This window comes from Nomascus leucogenys, chromosome X (assembly GCF_006542625.1).
Source record: "Nomascus leucogenys isolate Asia chromosome X, Asia_NLE_v1, whole genome shotgun sequence".
Lineage (NCBI taxonomy): Eukaryota > Metazoa > Chordata > Mammalia > Primates > Hylobatidae > Nomascus > Nomascus leucogenys.
Genome location: NC_044406.1, coordinates 4,369,806 through 4,387,162, shown reverse-complemented (window position 1 = coordinate 4,387,162; position 17,357 = coordinate 4,369,806). Strand labels below are relative to the sequence as shown.

At 41.2% G+C, this 17,357-nt stretch overlaps 1 protein-coding gene across 4 annotated transcripts in view; it reads left to right on the top strand.

Annotated features, from left to right (window-relative positions):
- The window catches only part of NLGN4X (neuroligin 4 X-linked), a 340,913-nt gene extending 323,798 nt beyond the window's left edge, over positions 1-17,115 (top strand). For all 4 annotated transcript variants that reach the window (XM_003260986.4, XM_012500970.2, XM_030806413.1 and 1 more), the window contains 2 exons: positions 3,314-4,103; positions 13,507-17,115. In XM_003260986.4, the coding sequence (XP_003261034.1) occupies positions 3,314-4,103; positions 13,507-14,356 (1,640 nt within the window). In that variant the 3' untranslated portion in view covers positions 14,357-17,115. The remainder of the gene's footprint in view (positions 1-3,313; positions 4,104-13,506) is intronic.
- Positions 17,116-17,357: the final 242 nt, after the last annotated feature.

The following is a 17,357-nucleotide window of genomic DNA, read 5'->3' as shown; positions in this document are numbered from 1 at the left end:
TTTTCAGGGAGTCTCACTCTGTCTCCCAGGCAGGGGTGCAGTGGCACAATCTTGGCTCACCGCAACATTCACCTCCTGGATTCAAAGCGATTCTCCTGCCTCAGCCTCCCGAGTTGCTGGGATTACAGGCGCCCACCACTGTGCCCGGCTAATTTTTGTATTTTTAGTAGAGATGGGCTTTCACCATGTTGGCCAGGCTAGTCTCGAACTTCCTGACCTCAAGTGGCCCACCCACCTCAACCTCCAGAATGATTATTTTTAAAGTTATCAGCTGGGTATGGTGGCTCATGGCTGTTATCCCAGCACTTTGGGAGGCTGAGCGAGGAGGATGGCTTGAGCCCAGGAGTTTGAGACCAGCCTGGTCAACATAGCGAGACCCCATTTGTACAAAAATAAAAATAAGGACCACCTGGGACTGGTGGCGCATGCTTGTGGTCCCAGTTACTTGGGAGGCTGAGGTGGGAGGATCTCTTGAACCAGGGATGTTGAGGCTGCAGTGAGCTGTGAGGTTCCACTCCAGCCTGGGTGACAGAGTGAGACCCTGTCTCAACATACATACATACATACATATATACATACATACATACATACATACATACAATTAAAAAGTATCTTTCTTTAGAGTAACTGCAGGACTTTCTTCACTTCCAGCACCGTCTGGACAAGTTTCTGGATCGCTGTGCTCCTCAATGTCTTCATTAGCAAGATAGGACAGATGAGGGTTTCCTAAAATCCTCCAAACTCTGAATTCCTTGAGTTTTTAGTTCATAATGTTTTGCCCATGAGACCAAATGGCCTTTGATCTCTTACTAGTGCTAATAAGAGGAAAGGCTCATATTTGTATTAACTTTATTTCAAAAACAGGATAAGTGAAGAATCTGATGAACCATTTGGTAGAGAGATTTCTATGGCATTTTTGAAAATACCTAGATTTTCACTTTTCTCAATTGATATAATCACAATTGTAGATTTAGAAAGCAGTCAGAACCAACTTCAGGAGTAATCAAACACATGTAAGCCACATTAATTGGAGGGAGGTGTTAATTATTTAAGTCAATAGGTTGGAAATTATTATACCTTTGCATCAGTCATTTCTGCAAGGCATGCTTCTAAACAGCCCATCAATATAATCAAGAATTAGGAAAAATACAAGCCAGGCACTGCGGCTCCTGCCTATCTATCATCCCAGCAATTTGGGAGGCCGAGGTGGGCAGATTGCTTGAGTCCAGGAGTTCAAGACCAGCCTGGACAACACGGCGAAACCCTGTCTCTACAAAAAAGAGACACATCTGTAGTCCCAGCTACTTGGGAGGCTGAGGTGGAAGGATCATTTGAGCCTGGAAGGCAGAGGCTCCAGTGAGCTGAGATCCCGCCACTGCACTCCAGCCTGGGTAGCAGAGTGATATCTTGTCTGAAATAAAAATAAAAACAGCCAGACTGTTTGCCTTAGGAATTCCTTGCCTGGTTATGTGGTCTAATAAAGACAAATTACATGTGGAAAGTGGTAGTTTTATGAAGATGTTCAACGCAGTATTAGTATTGTAGCAAAGAATGAAATGAACAGCTACAAGGTCAAAAGGAGAGGAAAACTATAATGAACCATATGTATTTACTCAAAATAATAATAATTTAAGAATTTACCTAAGATACACATCAGCTGGAAGACAGTGTAGACAGCTATATAAATATTGGGCTCAGCTATGCAAAACAGACATTTGAATGGGGGGAAAGAGTTAAGAATTATGTGAACTCCTAGCATACTCATTACGCTATAAGGTGAATTGTGTTTAAAGTATGAATTCCGGGTGATTTTTTTCATTATCCAACTATTTTAGTCTTATCAGGAGTTCTGTTACTTCCCTAACATACAAATAAATGTTTTGTGTATGTTACTTATATATACACTACTGCCTAAATTATTGCCAGTAGTTATGAGAAGGGCGGGAAAGGAACTTCTCACAGCATTTTTTCCAATTCTGAATGTTTTAACTAATGAATCCAATAGAATACATATTGACTTTCTTTTTTGTTTTTTTTTTTTTTTTTGAACATTTTAAAATAATCTTCAGAGCCAAGCACTCAAGTCAATACTTGCACATTTCTGACAGAAACATTCCCAAGATGGCTTTGATGACATATTGGTCAAAGCCATATTGGTTTCAAGTTGCGGTCCTGTGTGTCATCTTTGGGCAATCCTCCAATCTTTAAAATCACATCTTCCTGATGACAATCATATTTTCCTCGTATTTGATTGCTTCTGTGACCTCAAAAATCGACAGGGCATGAACTTCTGGACTCACAGCTGAATGCCTTATTCTTTAGTGCCTGACTCGGGCTGGGATTCACGGGAACGGCAGGAAGCGATTGTAAATGGAATGCTGATTTTTACAGCGCACCTCTCTTGTCCTGTCGTGGTTAAAAATACAGATTTTATACTTCTGGACATCCGTGTAGTAGACTGAACTCATGGAGAATTTTAAGCTACACAGAATTTTACTCCTAAAATTGCCCATGCTTTTTCAAGTTTCTCAGCAAGTGGAGCATTTTTTATATGTGGCAAAATAAAATATACACATCTCTGAGTTTCCAATGGATGTAGTTTTGAAAGAAGTGACTTAAAAAAATACTCCTTACTTAGGCACCCAGTTGAGGATTTCTTTAAGCATAGCTAACTCAATGTATTTATTTTAATTGCCAATATCTTCATTAGACTCAAGGTAGAAGTAGAAATGCGCTCCTGAATTAGCACTCTGAAGTTGATTCCAGTGGATTTCTTTTTTTCCCATAATGAAGAGATACCTAGTTTTGCTTGTGAGACAAGAGGGCCTTTGACCTTTTACTAGCTTACAACATTTTTTTTCTTGGAAATGGGGAATGCAGTTGCTCTTGGAGTTTCTATATATGGCATCTGGAGGCAAGGAAGCAAAAACGACACTAAATTGTGGAAGGAAAAAAGAAATCACATGTATTTTGCCAGTGCAGGAAAAGTGGCAATGTGGTTTCATTTCCTTAAACTTGTGTGTGTGTGCGTGCCTATGTGTGTGTGTGTGCGTGTGCGCGTGCGTGTGTGTGCGTGTGTGTGTGTGTGTGTGTGTGTGTGTATAGAATAACATTCCCTAAAATGAATGTTCAGGAGGAGGGGGGAAGGGGGAATGGAAATGAAAATGGGTAAAAGGGCCCCTGACAGAGCTGAATGCTACTACATCCAGAAACTCACATGCCTGAGAGACAATCACAGCCTTCATTGCTCAGTAAAAGCTGCATTTCTGTCCTGCGGGTTTTCATTTGCATGTCCACAATTTTGCACCTGCAGGTCTCTTCCAGAAGGCCATCATTCAGAGCGGCACCGCCCTGTCCAGCTGGGCAGTGAACTACCAGCCGGCCAAGTACACTCGGATATTGGCAGACAAGGTGGGCTGCAACATGCTGGATACTACGGACATGGTAGAATGCCTGCGGAACAAGAACTACAAGGAGCTCATCCAGCAGACCATCACCCCGGCCACCTACCACATAGCCTTTGGGCCGGTGATTGACGGCGACGTCATCCCAGACGACCCCCAGATCCTGATGGAACAAGGCGAGTTCCTCAACTACGACATCATGCTGGGCGTCAACCAAGGGGAAGGCTTGAAGTTCGTGGACGGCATCGTGGATAACGAGGACGGTGTGACGCCCAACGACTTTGACTTCTCTGTGTCCAACTTCGTGGACAACCTTTACGGCTACCCTGAAGGGAAAGACACTTTGCGGGAGACTATCAAGTTCATGTACACAGACTGGGCCGATAAGGAAAACCCGGAGACGCGGCGGAAAACCCTGGTGGCTCTCTTTACTGACCATCAGTGGGTGGCCCCCGCCGTGGCCACCGCCGACCTGCACGCGCAGTACGGCTCCCCCACCTACTTCTATGCCTTCTATCATCACTGCCAAAGCGAAATGAAGCCCAGCTGGGCGGATTCGGCCCATGGCGATGAGGTCCCCTACGTCTTCGGCATCCCCATGATCGGTCCCACCGAGCTCTTCAGTTGTAACTTTTCCAAGAACGACGTCATGCTCAGCGCCGTGGTCATGACCTACTGGACGAACTTCGCCAAAACTGGGTACGTTCTTCTTCGTGTTGGGGTATCACTATCCTCGCCACTTGTTTGGGTCCTCAATATCGGTGTTGCTTCTACTGCCACGTGCAGGAGCACACACGCATACACACACATACACATGCATGCACACATATACACACAGACACATGCTTACACACACAGCAGTAACAGGCAGCTTCTCCCCCAACATCTATGGCAACTCATTTTTTTCTTTACTCCTAAAGTGTTATAGGAGTAAAACACTTAACTGTCAAACCAGATTTTTACTAGAGTTCTAATTGCCCATTGGGAATTCCAGAGTTCCTACCTGCAGGTGCAGGACTCATACATATATGATGGTTCTATTAACAGCTGATTAAACGGTTTTGTTTTTGTCTTTGTTTTAGACACACAGTCTCACTCTGTGGCCCACACTGGAGGGCAGTGGCACAACGATAGCTCACTACAGCCTTGAACTCCTAGGCCCAAGCCATCCTCCTGCCTCAGCCTCCTGAGTAGTTGGGACTACAGGTGCCTGCCACCATGCCTGGCTAATTTTTAATTTTTTTTTTTTTTTTTTTGGTAGAAAGAGGGTCTCACTCTGTTGCCTAGGCTGGAGTGTAGTGGCGCAATCATAGCTCACTGAAGCCTCGAGCTCATGGGTTCCTGTGATCCTCCCATCTCAGCCTCTTGAGTAGCTGGGACTACAGGTGTGCACCACCATGCCCTTACATGGATTTTTGTAGACACAGGGTTTGCTATGTTGCCCAGGCTTTTCTCAAACTCCTGGGCTCAAGGGATCCTCCCACATCAGCCTTCTGAATAGCTGGGACTACAGGTGCACACCACCTTACTCAGCTAATTTTATTTTGTTAGAGACAGGGTTTTGCTGTGTCACCCGAGCTGGTCTCAAACTCTTGGGCTCAAGCGATCTTCCCACGTCAGCCTCCAAAAGTGCTGAGATTACAGGTGTGAGCCATCACACCAGCCTTGATTACAGAGTTTTAAGTCTAATTTCAACCATATATCTTTTGTTAATTTGTAAGGATATCACAGCACATGTACCACTTGGGGAATGTGTTGATTGCCTGGCCATAGGAATGAAAACAAATACCATAATAATTCTAAAGAAATATAAATATATATTCCTATATATTTTTAATGTCTATATAAAAATATAGATGTTCCCATTTGTATAATATGTAGTACATTTATATTTGTATTTGTATATATACACACACAAATATATTTGTATATACAAATACAAATAAATATACTATATATAAATACAATATATATACAAATACAAATATATATATACACAAATATATGTTTGTATTTTCTTTGCTATATACATAGCTATAGAGAGAGAGCAAATGAAAATATATGATATTTGTATCATATTGCTATATGGCATGCATATATAAACACATACACACACACATACATGTGTATCTCACTGGAAAGCTCATTTGTTGGCCTAAATATAGTAGAAAATATAAAATATACAAAAAGCACATATACAACAGAGTCTGCCAATATTCTGCTGAGTGGATTCTCTGCAAACCATGGGAGAAAAGAACCCAAAACATCCTAAATAGCTCCAAACATTGTGGCATCTTTTCATTTTCTCTTGTCTAATAATATAACTGTGGAAATGAATGGGGTGTCGTTCTGTTCTACTAGTGTGTGCCTCCATCGTCACCCTGAGCCTCTTTACACTGAAGGAGAGAGAGAGATGTGTCTGTCGCCCAGGGAGGTAAAGCTTCCCATGCGGAATGAGGCTCTGAGACTGCAGTGGCCCTGCCACACATGAGTTATGCACAGTAATCCTTAGAAGATCTGGAGATGCTGGTGGTTTCAATGCCTACGTGTTTAGCAGCTGGCATACTGTACAAAGATTCCAAAGTGGTTTGGGTAGGGAGTGGTTTGAGAATGTTCTGTGCCCTTGGCAAAAGTACAGCACGTTTTTGGAGTGGAAAAGGTGTCACCTGGACACCACCTTTCAATAATCAGACTTCGTAGATTTGGTCTGAGAAAGGCTACCCAGAGGAGAAGGGAGGAGGGACCCACATTTGGTGCAGATGCTTGTCTGTCACTCAAAGGTTCTTTTTTGTGTGAAGAAATGATTGAAATCAAATTAATACTTTTTTTAAAGTAAACCTTGTTTATTAGTTTGTTGGGGCTGCTGTTATCAGAGTATCAGAAACAGTATAGCTGTGCTGGGTGCAGTGGCTCATGCTTGTAACCCCAGCACTTTGGGAGGCTGAGGCAGGAGGATCACCTGAGGAGGCCAAGAGTTTAAGACCAGCCTAGGCAACATAGTGAGAGTCCGTCTCTACAAAACAAATGGAAAAATTTAGCTGTGCATGGTAGCGTATGCCGAGAGTCTCAGCTTCTCAGGAGGCTGAGGCAGAGGGATCACTTGAGCACAGGAGGTCAAGGCTGTAGTGGGCCATGTTTGCACCACTGCACTCCAACCTGGGTGACAGACTGAAACCTTTGTCTTTAAAAAAAAAAAAAAAAAAAGCACAAAAAACGCTGTGTCTTATAACAACAGAAATGTATTGGTTCACACTTTCTAAGGCCAGAAGTTGCAAGTGAAGGTGCTTGCAGGGCCAAGTTCCCTCCAGAAGCTGTAGCGGGGCGGGTATTTCCTTGCTCCTTCTTAGTTACTGGAGTTTGGGTACAGTCTTTGGCATTCCTACCTTGCAGGTGCACCATCCCACTCTGTGTCTTTGTCATCTTACGGCCTCCCTGTGTGTCTCTGACTCCACATGGCTGTCTTCATACAAGAGCATCTGCCAAGGTGCATTAGAAGCTCACCCTACTCCAGTATGACCTCAACTTAACATAAATAATCGTATCTGCAGTTACCCTATTTCCAAATAAGCTCACATACTGAGGTACTGGGGTTATGACTTCAGCGTATCTTAATTTACGGGGAGATGGTATTCAATCTCTAATACCCTGTGAAATCAGGGCCAGGCTCTCTGTTGTGACAGCACTAAGATAGGCGGTGTCTGCTGTTGCAGAGAATTTCATCCTCTTGAAGCCTAAAGACTTCCATGAGAGTTTCCCAACATGGCTATACTCATTCAATCTTCACTACATTGGCATCCAAACGTATTATTACCGACTTGGTCTGTAAACACTCTCTTTACTTACTTTCATTAAAAACGTATGCTTTTTCTTTTCCTCCTTACATGATTTGAAAATAAACTTTATGTGATTATCTTAAGTGGAAAGCTAGAATCATTCCTCATACATTTTCTAGAACCATTAAAACAATAGTGAAATCTAAATAATGCTGTTAAATTCTCATTAGCTCTTCCTGACTCCCAAAGGCTATGAGACTGAGGCTGGCTCTCTCATTATTTAAAAAAAAAAAAAAGGAAAAAAGACAGAAAAAGATAAAGGAAGTTAATTCGTTCCATGAGGTGATCGTTATCACTGCTGATACCAAATGGATGCTTTTACCAAGACATCACGAAGGTCTGAGAGAGCCGTGAGAATACCACAGTGATCTCTGTTATTGAGTGCTTTTTAATGCCATGAATCTGTTTCTTAAAATCACATGGCTTAGAGCCTGTGATTTCCACCCTGCATTTAGGGAATACATTCACGTTGCCATTCATGGTCTGTGTTGAGGGTGCTTCTAGCTTTCATGAAGGCCCTGACATGGCTGGAAGAGATGAGGAAGGAATAACTGCTAGAACTTGGAGAGATGCTCTGATGCTACTGAAATCAAAAGCTGCAGGTAGAGAGAGTTCATTGAGGTACCCAGAGCTCGAATGTCAGTCCGTCTGAAGCCTCTATTTTTGTTTCTTCCGCCCATGGATAGACATCCCTGAAATAACACTGAGTGTATTAATGCAGTGAGCTCTTTTAATTCATTGGAAAGGTATTCGAATGACTCAAATGATTCCTCAAGGAAGTTACTCAGAACTCACATCTCATGTGAAATGCAACGTGTGGATTCAAATACAAATAGTTTAAGTGATGACACCTCCATGGCAGCCCCATAAAAGAAGGAAATGGGGAATTTCGCTGTCGGGCACAGTCTGGTGAGCTAGGTATTCGTCAGTGGATGACAAGGACTTCATTTGCAGTCGGTAGTTATTTGTTTATTGTAAATTGGGTGGCGGCCCGATCACTCCAGGGCAGAGAAGGAGTCCCTGGTCACCAGGTGCAGAGAATGAACCAAACTGATGCCCGCAAGGAGAAAGTATGGGATGCACCTTATCTGTTGTTATCGTGTGAGCTGCCAAGTTTAACGCCATTCTGCAGAGCACACACTCAGACGATGACTCACAGAACAGGAGGGCATATTTCTGCATACCATCACTGTTCCCTTCCAGCACTGGAGGTGACAGGAGGAAACAAGAATAGCTCCCAGCGTGTCTGTCACTACACAGTGCCATGGAGAAAGGATCCCATTGTGCCAGGACATGCTTCACCACTCTCAGTGGATGTTATGTCAAGCGTTCGAAACCTGCAGGCACAGCCAGTCTCTCGATGGCGCATGTGTTTGCCGAGATGAAGTGGATGGGGTCTGGATGCTTCTATATAGACATCTCAAAGTAGATGGTTCTGACCTTTAGTCTAGGTTTGAAGGCACATATACCTGGTATACATAAACCTTTGGTTTTGGGATGAGCACAGAAAAATGATGTTGGGATGTGCATGGCGGAGAAAAGAAAGGAAGGAAGGAAGGAGGGAATGAAGGAAAGAGAGTTGGGACAAAGGAAGGAAGGGAGGGAAGGAGGGAGGGAGGGAGGAAGAGAAAGAAGGAGGGAGGGAGGGAATCAAGAAAGGGGTGAAGGGAGGAAGGAAGGAAAGAAAGAGGTAAGGGGGGAGGAGAGGAAGGAAAGAAGAAGGGAATGAAAGGAGGGAGGGAAGGTGAAAGGAAGGAAGGGAGGAAGGAAGAAAAGATGGAAGGAAGGAAAGGAAAGAAAGAGAAAAGAGGGAAGAGAGGAAGGGAGGAGGGAGAAAGAAGAGAGGAAGGAAAGAATAGCGAGGGAAGGAAGGAAAAAATGGAGGGAGAGAAAGAAGCAAGGAAGGGAGGAAGGAAGGAAGAGGGAGGAAAAAGGGAATGGAGGAGGAGAGGAAGAATGGAGGGAGGGAGGGAAAGAAGGAAAACGGAAAAGGAGGGTAAGAGAGAGAAAAGAGGGAAGGGGGGAGAGGAGGAAGGAAAGAAGGAGGGAGGGAGGGGCAATTGGATCTTTGCTTATAAATCATGTCACCCGTATATTTTCATGGTAGCAGTAGGTGAGAGGGCTCCCCCATCTTAGAAAGGCGGAGTCAGCGAGTACGCATAGTAGAAATGAGGAGGAAGTCCCTGCGGAGGCTCTAAATTATGAAAACCTTGATCAAGACAGGATATTGAAATCATTGAATGCCAGGGCCTCAAGTAATCCTTGCTATTTCTTTTTTATTATTATTTTGAATAGGGAAGGAGTCACCCAGGCCTGTGCCTGAGGGGGATCCTCCCCTGTAGCAAGGAGGTGTTTCAATGTTAGTCCAGGTCAGAGGACTAAAATCATGCTGGAAGAGAACCGTGTAAGCCCAAACATGCAGAGGCATTGTATGAATCAGGTAGATTGAGGCCATTTTTGGAAATGAGGAGCAGTGTCAAGGAAAAGTGAAAATTAACTCTAAAGTTTGAAAAGGGTTCGAGAGCATTAAAGTCCTTTTCCCGTAAAATTACTTTGGGAATAGGAGAAAAGGGGTTTGTCCAAGCTGATCAATAAAATTCAGGTGCTCAATGATCCAGAATTCTTTCATTTTGAGCTCTGTGTGGAAAGAGACGGACAAAAAGGAGTGGGGGAATCGGTTTATTTATAAGGTATGACAAAGAACAGTGCTTTAAAGTAACCAAACAATGCATTGTAATATAGAATAGAAGACCTTATGTGCTATTGGAAGTCAGAAATGAGAAGAGAGTTTTGTAATGGAAAATCAGATCAACACATATTTTGATTTTTTTATGTTGTTCCATCGAGTCTGGGGTTTGTACGGCAGATTGATTTCTATCCTGTTTGCATCAGCTACCATCACTGCTTTTGAATGTGCTGGTATCCTGTGATTAATTTACATTCAACTATTGTTAAATCTTTGGGAAAAAAAAAGAAGTTCCAAGGAGGTATTTAGTGGGGATGGGTTACAGAGAGTTGCAGCATAATTCTGGCTGTAAAGGCAACCTTTATTACCAAAAAGGGATTTTAAGCTGAATGAATGAACATCCCCACCTGGTGTGGAAGAGGAGTCACTGAATGCATAAAAAACTAGTCTGATAATAGATCGTTAACTGCGAACAATGTTTTGGGTATAAGGAAAACCTGTAGTACTTAAAGGAACAGCTGAGAGGATTCACAGATATTTTTAGAGAGATCATAGTACTATATCCATTTCTAGCTAAAGAAATGAACTAGATCTTAGAAAGGCACTTGAGTCTCTGCTGCCAAGATTGCATCTCAAATAAAAACAGGACAGGTGGAAATGGCTGCGTTTAGGTGCTGGGGGATAAGGAGGAAGACATGCATTGAGTCTTTTACTGGAGAGAACAACTTGTATTTCTATCCTCAATCATTATAGTCTTTAATTTTACTCACAGTAGTTTAAACACTTCTTATGCTGAATAAAGTCTAAAAAACAAAACACTGATACCCACATCTAGACCTCACTGTCTGGAGGGGTTTGGTAAGGGAGAATGACTTGGGCTATCATAATCTCCACAAGTTTATCTGGGTTTAAGAATTCTGGCTGTGCATCTCCGAAATCTTTAATAGACAGACTGTATCAGGCGGCAGCTCACTTATATGGATTTTCCAAATCCTCTGCTTTATTCTTCAAGAACAAAATATAATATGTTTTCTTTACCTTTCAAATATACCCTGAGTTCCTTCAAAAATAGCCTTGTACCCAACATGAACAGAATACTCCTTTTCCTAGACGCTCACTGCTTAATAGATGAGATAGCCACACATCTAATAGATCCAATTCAGTAAAATCGGATCCATGGAAAAAAATGAGGAATCTTCACTTCCATTTGTTTCTTTAGAATATTAAAAATCAATAGCTAATGTTAGTGGATTTTTTTCCTAAAATATTCATTCACTTATTTTTCTTTCAGTACACATTAAATAACTGAAAATTTTAAAATTATTTCAGAAGGCTGAAAGAAGCAAAAGAAACATGAGACGCTGCATTGAATCCAACATTTTTTCAAAACCATATAAGAATACATGCATAATAAATAAAAAAGCAGAAGACTTTTCAAATGTATTGTTTATCAGTAAATAAGAAAACTCATGGTATTAGAACCTATGAGATTATATATATTTGTTCTCACCCTCTTAGTAAAGTGAAAACACAGCAGTTAGTGTGCATTCAACTAAAGGGTAGAGGTCAACTTTCTTTTTCTCCTGTATTACATTATACATCTTATATCTATATCTATAGATAGATATACACATACACATATATATACACATGACATACACACATATATATACTGCATATAGTATACAGTTAGTATACAGTATAAACTGGCATGCAGTATACTTGTATATAGTATGTAATATACAATATACTTTTATACACTCTACAATGTATACAATATAGAAATTCAGTATGTACTCTGATATACAGTATATCACTCCCTAGTTCTCCCTCCCTTGCAATATTATAGGTGTTCTATTTTTTATATTTGAAGAGAGGGGGTAATATTTCCTGAGTTCTTGCCATATGCCAGACATCTTGTCATTATCTTTCAACCTTCATCACTTACCTCCAACCCTGATATTCTCATCAGCCATGTGGAGGAGTAAGTTAAGGCCAATACTGGCTGGAAAACTTGCTCAAGATTTCACAGCTGTTAACTAGCCAGAGCTGCAGAAAGTTGAATACAGGGATATGATTTATTTTATCACCACCACAGACTCAGACTGAGGGGATAAAATTTTCCTTTAGCAAGTGTGGCACCTCTGGGTCAAGTATATTGTTTGAATCCTGCACAATGTCTGGTAATGGCTACAGATACATGATCTTCCTTGGTCCTGCAGCCTTCTGCCATGCAGGCCATGCAATGGCTGGAGGCAGTTTCACAAAAGTCCTGCCGAGGAGAAGTTACCTGGAAGATAGCCCTTAGCTCACACCTGGAGCCATTGATCAGGATGTTGCAACTCCCTGCTTGCCTGGGTCTGCACATCACATCTCAACGCTCGGTGCTAACTAGTACATAACATTTTGCCATGCATAATCTCAAATCGTTTTTATAACAGATAAACCCTAAGACGTAATTGTTTTTTAGCTTACTTTACAAGCCATAAAAAAATGTAAGAAATGAGCATTTGGTAATTTGTTTTTTGAAGGGGAAGTGTTATCCTAAAAGAGTTGGTTGCGAAGATGTTTATTAAAGGCCCTATGTTTCATGAATTATCTCCAAATTTTTATGATTCTCCTTCTACCTGTGCCCACTTGTGCAAATAATAATAAGATAATTCTTTGGCTCATGGTTTCCAAGCACAACTTAGCATCTGTAACAGCCTTCAGCTTGTTTCTGGGTGTCTTATTTATCTTAAACATGTTAACCTCATCATAACTATATGTACCATTTTAGCAAACTTCTTACAGCTAACACAGTGTGCTTTCATCTTTTTACCTTCAAATAGAGAGCAAACACATGGTGCATGTGTCTATTTACAAACACTTTGTAATTATAAAGCCTATTTTTATTTTGACTGTTAATATCAATTTTCATTGCTAAAACTGCAACATTTATTCATTTACTTCAAAAGCAATTCTTGAGCAAGAAAGAGAATGCCCATTTCTTGGACAGTAGCTTCTTAATCAGAATTTCTCAACCTCAGTACTGTTAACATTTGGGTCCAGATAACTTCTTTGCTGTGGGGGTCTCTCCTGTGCACCAGAGGATATTTAGTAGCATCCCTCACCTCCGCCCTTCATAGAACGACCCTTCGTCTACGAAAACCAAAAGTGTCTCCAGACATTGCCAAATATCCCTTTGGAGCAAATCAGTCCTGGATGAGTTTTACAGTTCAAAAAGAGCGAAACTTGAAATACTGAAATTTTTCCTAGAGACACTTAGTTTTCCTTCTTTCCCTTTATTTTGAAGATCATTTGATGCCTTAAAAAATAGTAAACATGTTATAAAAATTGCATAATGCTGCTATCAGGATTTATATTTAAAAGAAAAAACAAGAGCAATTTTTAAAGGAAATGACAACATGGTAGACAGGTCTGGGATTAAAGCAGAATGTACCTTTGCTGCTTGGATACTTTGTGCTCATTGATAAATATATATGAAGAGCAGATTGTAACTTCCTGATTTATTGGTTTAAGATAATTTCATGTCACATGTGGAAGAGTATGACCCTTCTGTTTTTCTTCCTTCTATCCCCAGTGATCCAAATCAACCAGTTCCTCAGGATACCAAGTTCATTCACACAAAACCCAACCGCTTTGAAGAAGTGGCCTGGTCCAAGTATAATCCCAAAGACCAGCTCTATCTGCATATTGGCTTGAAACCCAGAGTGAGAGATCACTACCGGGCAACGAAAGTGGCTTTCTGGTTGGAACTCGTTCCTCATTTGCACAACTTGAACGAGATATTCCAGTATGTCTCAACAACCACAAAGGTTCCTCCACCAGACATGACATCATTTCCCTATGGCACCCGGCGATCTCCCGCCAAGATATGGCCAACGACCAAACGCCCAGCAATCACTCCTGCCAACAATCCCAAACACTCTAAGGACCCTCACAAAACAGGGCCTGAGGACACAACTGTCCTCATTGAAACCAAACGAGATTATTCCACCGAATTAAGTGTCACCATTGCCGTCGGGGCGTCGCTCCTCTTCCTCAACATCTTAGCTTTTGCGGCACTGTACTACAAAAAGGACAAGAGGCGCCATGAGACTCACAGGCGCCCCAGTCCCCAGAGAAACACCACAAATGATATCGCTCACATCCAGAACGAAGAGATCATGTCTCTGCAGATGAAGCAGCTGGAACACGATCACGAGTGTGAGTCGCTGCAGGCACACGACACGCTGAGGCTCACCTGCCCGCCAGACTACACCCTCACGCTGCGCCGGTCGCCAGATGACATCCCACTTATGACGCCAAACACCATCACCATGATTCCAAACACACTGACGGGGATGCAGCCTTTGCACACTTTTAACACCTTCAGTGGAGGACAAAACAGTACAAATTTACCCCACGGACATTCCACCACTAGAGTATAGCTTTGCCGTATTTCCCCTCCTATCCCTCTGCCCTACCCGCTCAGCAACATAGAAGAGAGAAGGAAAGAGAGAAGGAAAGAGAGAAAGAAAGTCTCCAAACCAGGAATGTTTTTGTCCCACTGACTTAAGACAAAAATGCAAAAAGGCAGTCATCCCATCCCGCAGACCCTTGTCATTGGTGTTTTCCAGTATTACGAGATCAACTTCTGACCCTATGAAATGTGAGAAGTACACATTTCTGTTAAAATACTGCTTGAAGATCTCTACCACTCCAATCGATGTTTAGTGTGATAGGACATCACCACTTCAAGGCCCTGGGTGTCTCCAACATCATGGAAGCAGCTGACACTTCTGAAACTCAGCCAAGGACACTTACTATTTTTTAATTACAATGGAAGTTTAAACATTTCTTTCTGTGCCACACAATGGATGGCTCTCCTTAAGTGAAGAAAGAGTCAATGAGATTTTGCCCAGCACATGGAGCTGTAATCCAGAGAGAAGGAAACGTAGAAATTTATTATTAAAATAAAAGAATGGACTATGCAGCGAAATCTGTATGGTTATGTGCAAAGAGGCGTTTTGCCAGCCTGAACTATATTTAAGAAACTTTGTAAAAAAGAAAAATGTATATAGCTGTGAGTTTAAACAAAAACCACAAACAGACAAACAAGAAAAAAAGCTTTTATTGGTGTTTTCAGTTTGAAAGAGCTTTTAGCAAGGTTGTGCTTTTCATTGTGCTCTGTATGTATATAAATATATATATATATACACATTAGTCATATCACCTCTGTTTCCTCCCCAACAAAAGTGGCTTTTCTTCTTAATTACTTGTGGTAAACAAAGACATGGGATTTTCTTACATGAGATTCTCATTTGTAGGCGGATGTGATGTCCCACAGAAGACCCAGAAGGTCTGTGTGGCCTATTTCCCCCGTCAGGTTGCACAGGTGCATGCAAGAGCATTCTTAGGAGACCACTGTTTTGAAAAACTTTTGACTTGTACGTGTTAGCCTTCATGAAATTGCAGTACAGAGATGGGTCCCCAAAGTGGAATGTATTTATAGCTTGTTAAATTAGAGACATGCACACACAAAGAATCAGTAGGGAGAAACAAAAATACAAGTCCCATTCTGTAGCTCTGGCCCTTTGAATATGTTTAGGAAGAGTTGCTTCCCATTTCAGGGCCCTGCCAAAAAAAGAAGAAAGCTTGCCTTTGGTGGGGCTATGCCCCTTGGAGTAAATACGGCTCTGTGTTCCCTAGCAGCTGCAGGAGGGTTTGGCCGATGAAGTACCTGCTCAGCTTAGCTAATCAGATTGAAGGAAGACATGTGTCTTTCCTTTTTGTTTAAGCACTCGGTCCCTTATTTATCAGTAAGCAGGTTTTTAAAAATCTTTTATCATTTATGGGATCAAACATATGATTGTCTGAAAATACCACTTTTTGTGGATTTGTGTATCAGGTCACCAAACGGTGAATATTATAGAAGAACGGGGGGAAAAAAGGATAGAATATTAAAACTGCTTTGCATGGGCTTTCTGAGAAATTAGGATAACTTCACTGAGAAGACATTGAGTGGAAATTATTCACCCATTTTAAATTGGTGACCTAGGGATCAGAGATTTGTCTTTCCAACAGCTTGTCATTTTTTCATTTCTCTTCTCATTTTTCAGGGAAGTTTTGAGTGTTATAAGGTGGAAGGAAACATAGTAGCAATGGTTACTTTTTTGAAAAATTATTGCATTACCAAGAAACAGTAGCCAAAGATATTTGAAGATCATGTCCCTCGGCTCCATTGTGGGTTATTCTAGAAATCCAGTCTTAAATCTCTCTGCTAAAGTGGACATTCCCCATAAAAATATTCCAGCTGCCTGGCTCTTTTGCAATAACAACCTTTGATTACTGAATCCCTACACGCAAACTATAGTGATATATCAGTGTTTTGAGAGTGACCTCTAGAAAAAAGAAAAGTGTTTTTAGAAATGCATACAAGTCACCCCCAAATCCTATTGCTTATCTTGGGTTAACTTTGAGAGTGATTCTCTGTATATAAATATGTGAAATATTATTATCTCAACTTAGCACACGTGAAGCAACATTTCTTTCCTACAGAGAGGTGTCATAGTAAGATTTCATTCCGAATTCATTGTTTCATAGAGCTATGATCAGGCCATTTCTGCAAGCAATGTGTGACCCCACCTGAGCAACCACAAATAGGCTCTCCGTGAAACTACAAAGGAAGTGATGTGTGGCATCCATGTTGGTTTCGTCTGTCTGTAATGTGAATTCCAGTATTTGTTTAGTATTTCCAGTTGTCTCCTGCTAGCAATATGTACAGTAACGCGTCAGGCTTGTGCCATTTGAATAAGGAAAAACAGAGTTCCTGTTAAGTGAATAACTTTAGCTTTTACAGGGGATTATGATCAAAAGTGATTTAGTACATCTTAAATGATATCTTATTTCTACATGGAAAGAAGTTATAGAATCTTCATAGAGTTCTATGAGAAAAAATATACTTGCTATCTATAAAAAAGAGAAAAAAGAAAAAAATGAGAAAAAAGTAAGAAAAAAAAAATCCTTTCCTAGGCTTTTATTCTTGATCTTCAAAGGCACGCAGGGTTTAATGGTTCCTTGGGTTATTATTTTGCAATTTTGTTTTTTATTTTGCCTTAAGTAATGATAGAAGATATATATGGCCGGACACATATGTATAAACTTTTCAGCAGCATTTTTAATAATAAAATATCACAGTATTTTCTAATGCTTTGTGCAAATAATTATGCGTCCGTTCTTTCTTGGTAGGTGGTGTGTTTTATTTGCTTTTGTTGTTCTTTGAATGCCTTTTTCTTTGTAAAAACTAAGTGATGCGCCTGATACAGACTACAAATAGATAAATACATTTGGTAATGGGATAGTTTCTTTAGCTTTGGCCAGCTGCACAGTTGAGGAGTCTCTGCTGGCCTGATTTTGGAAAACCAAGCGCTGTTTGGTGAAGCTCCTCAG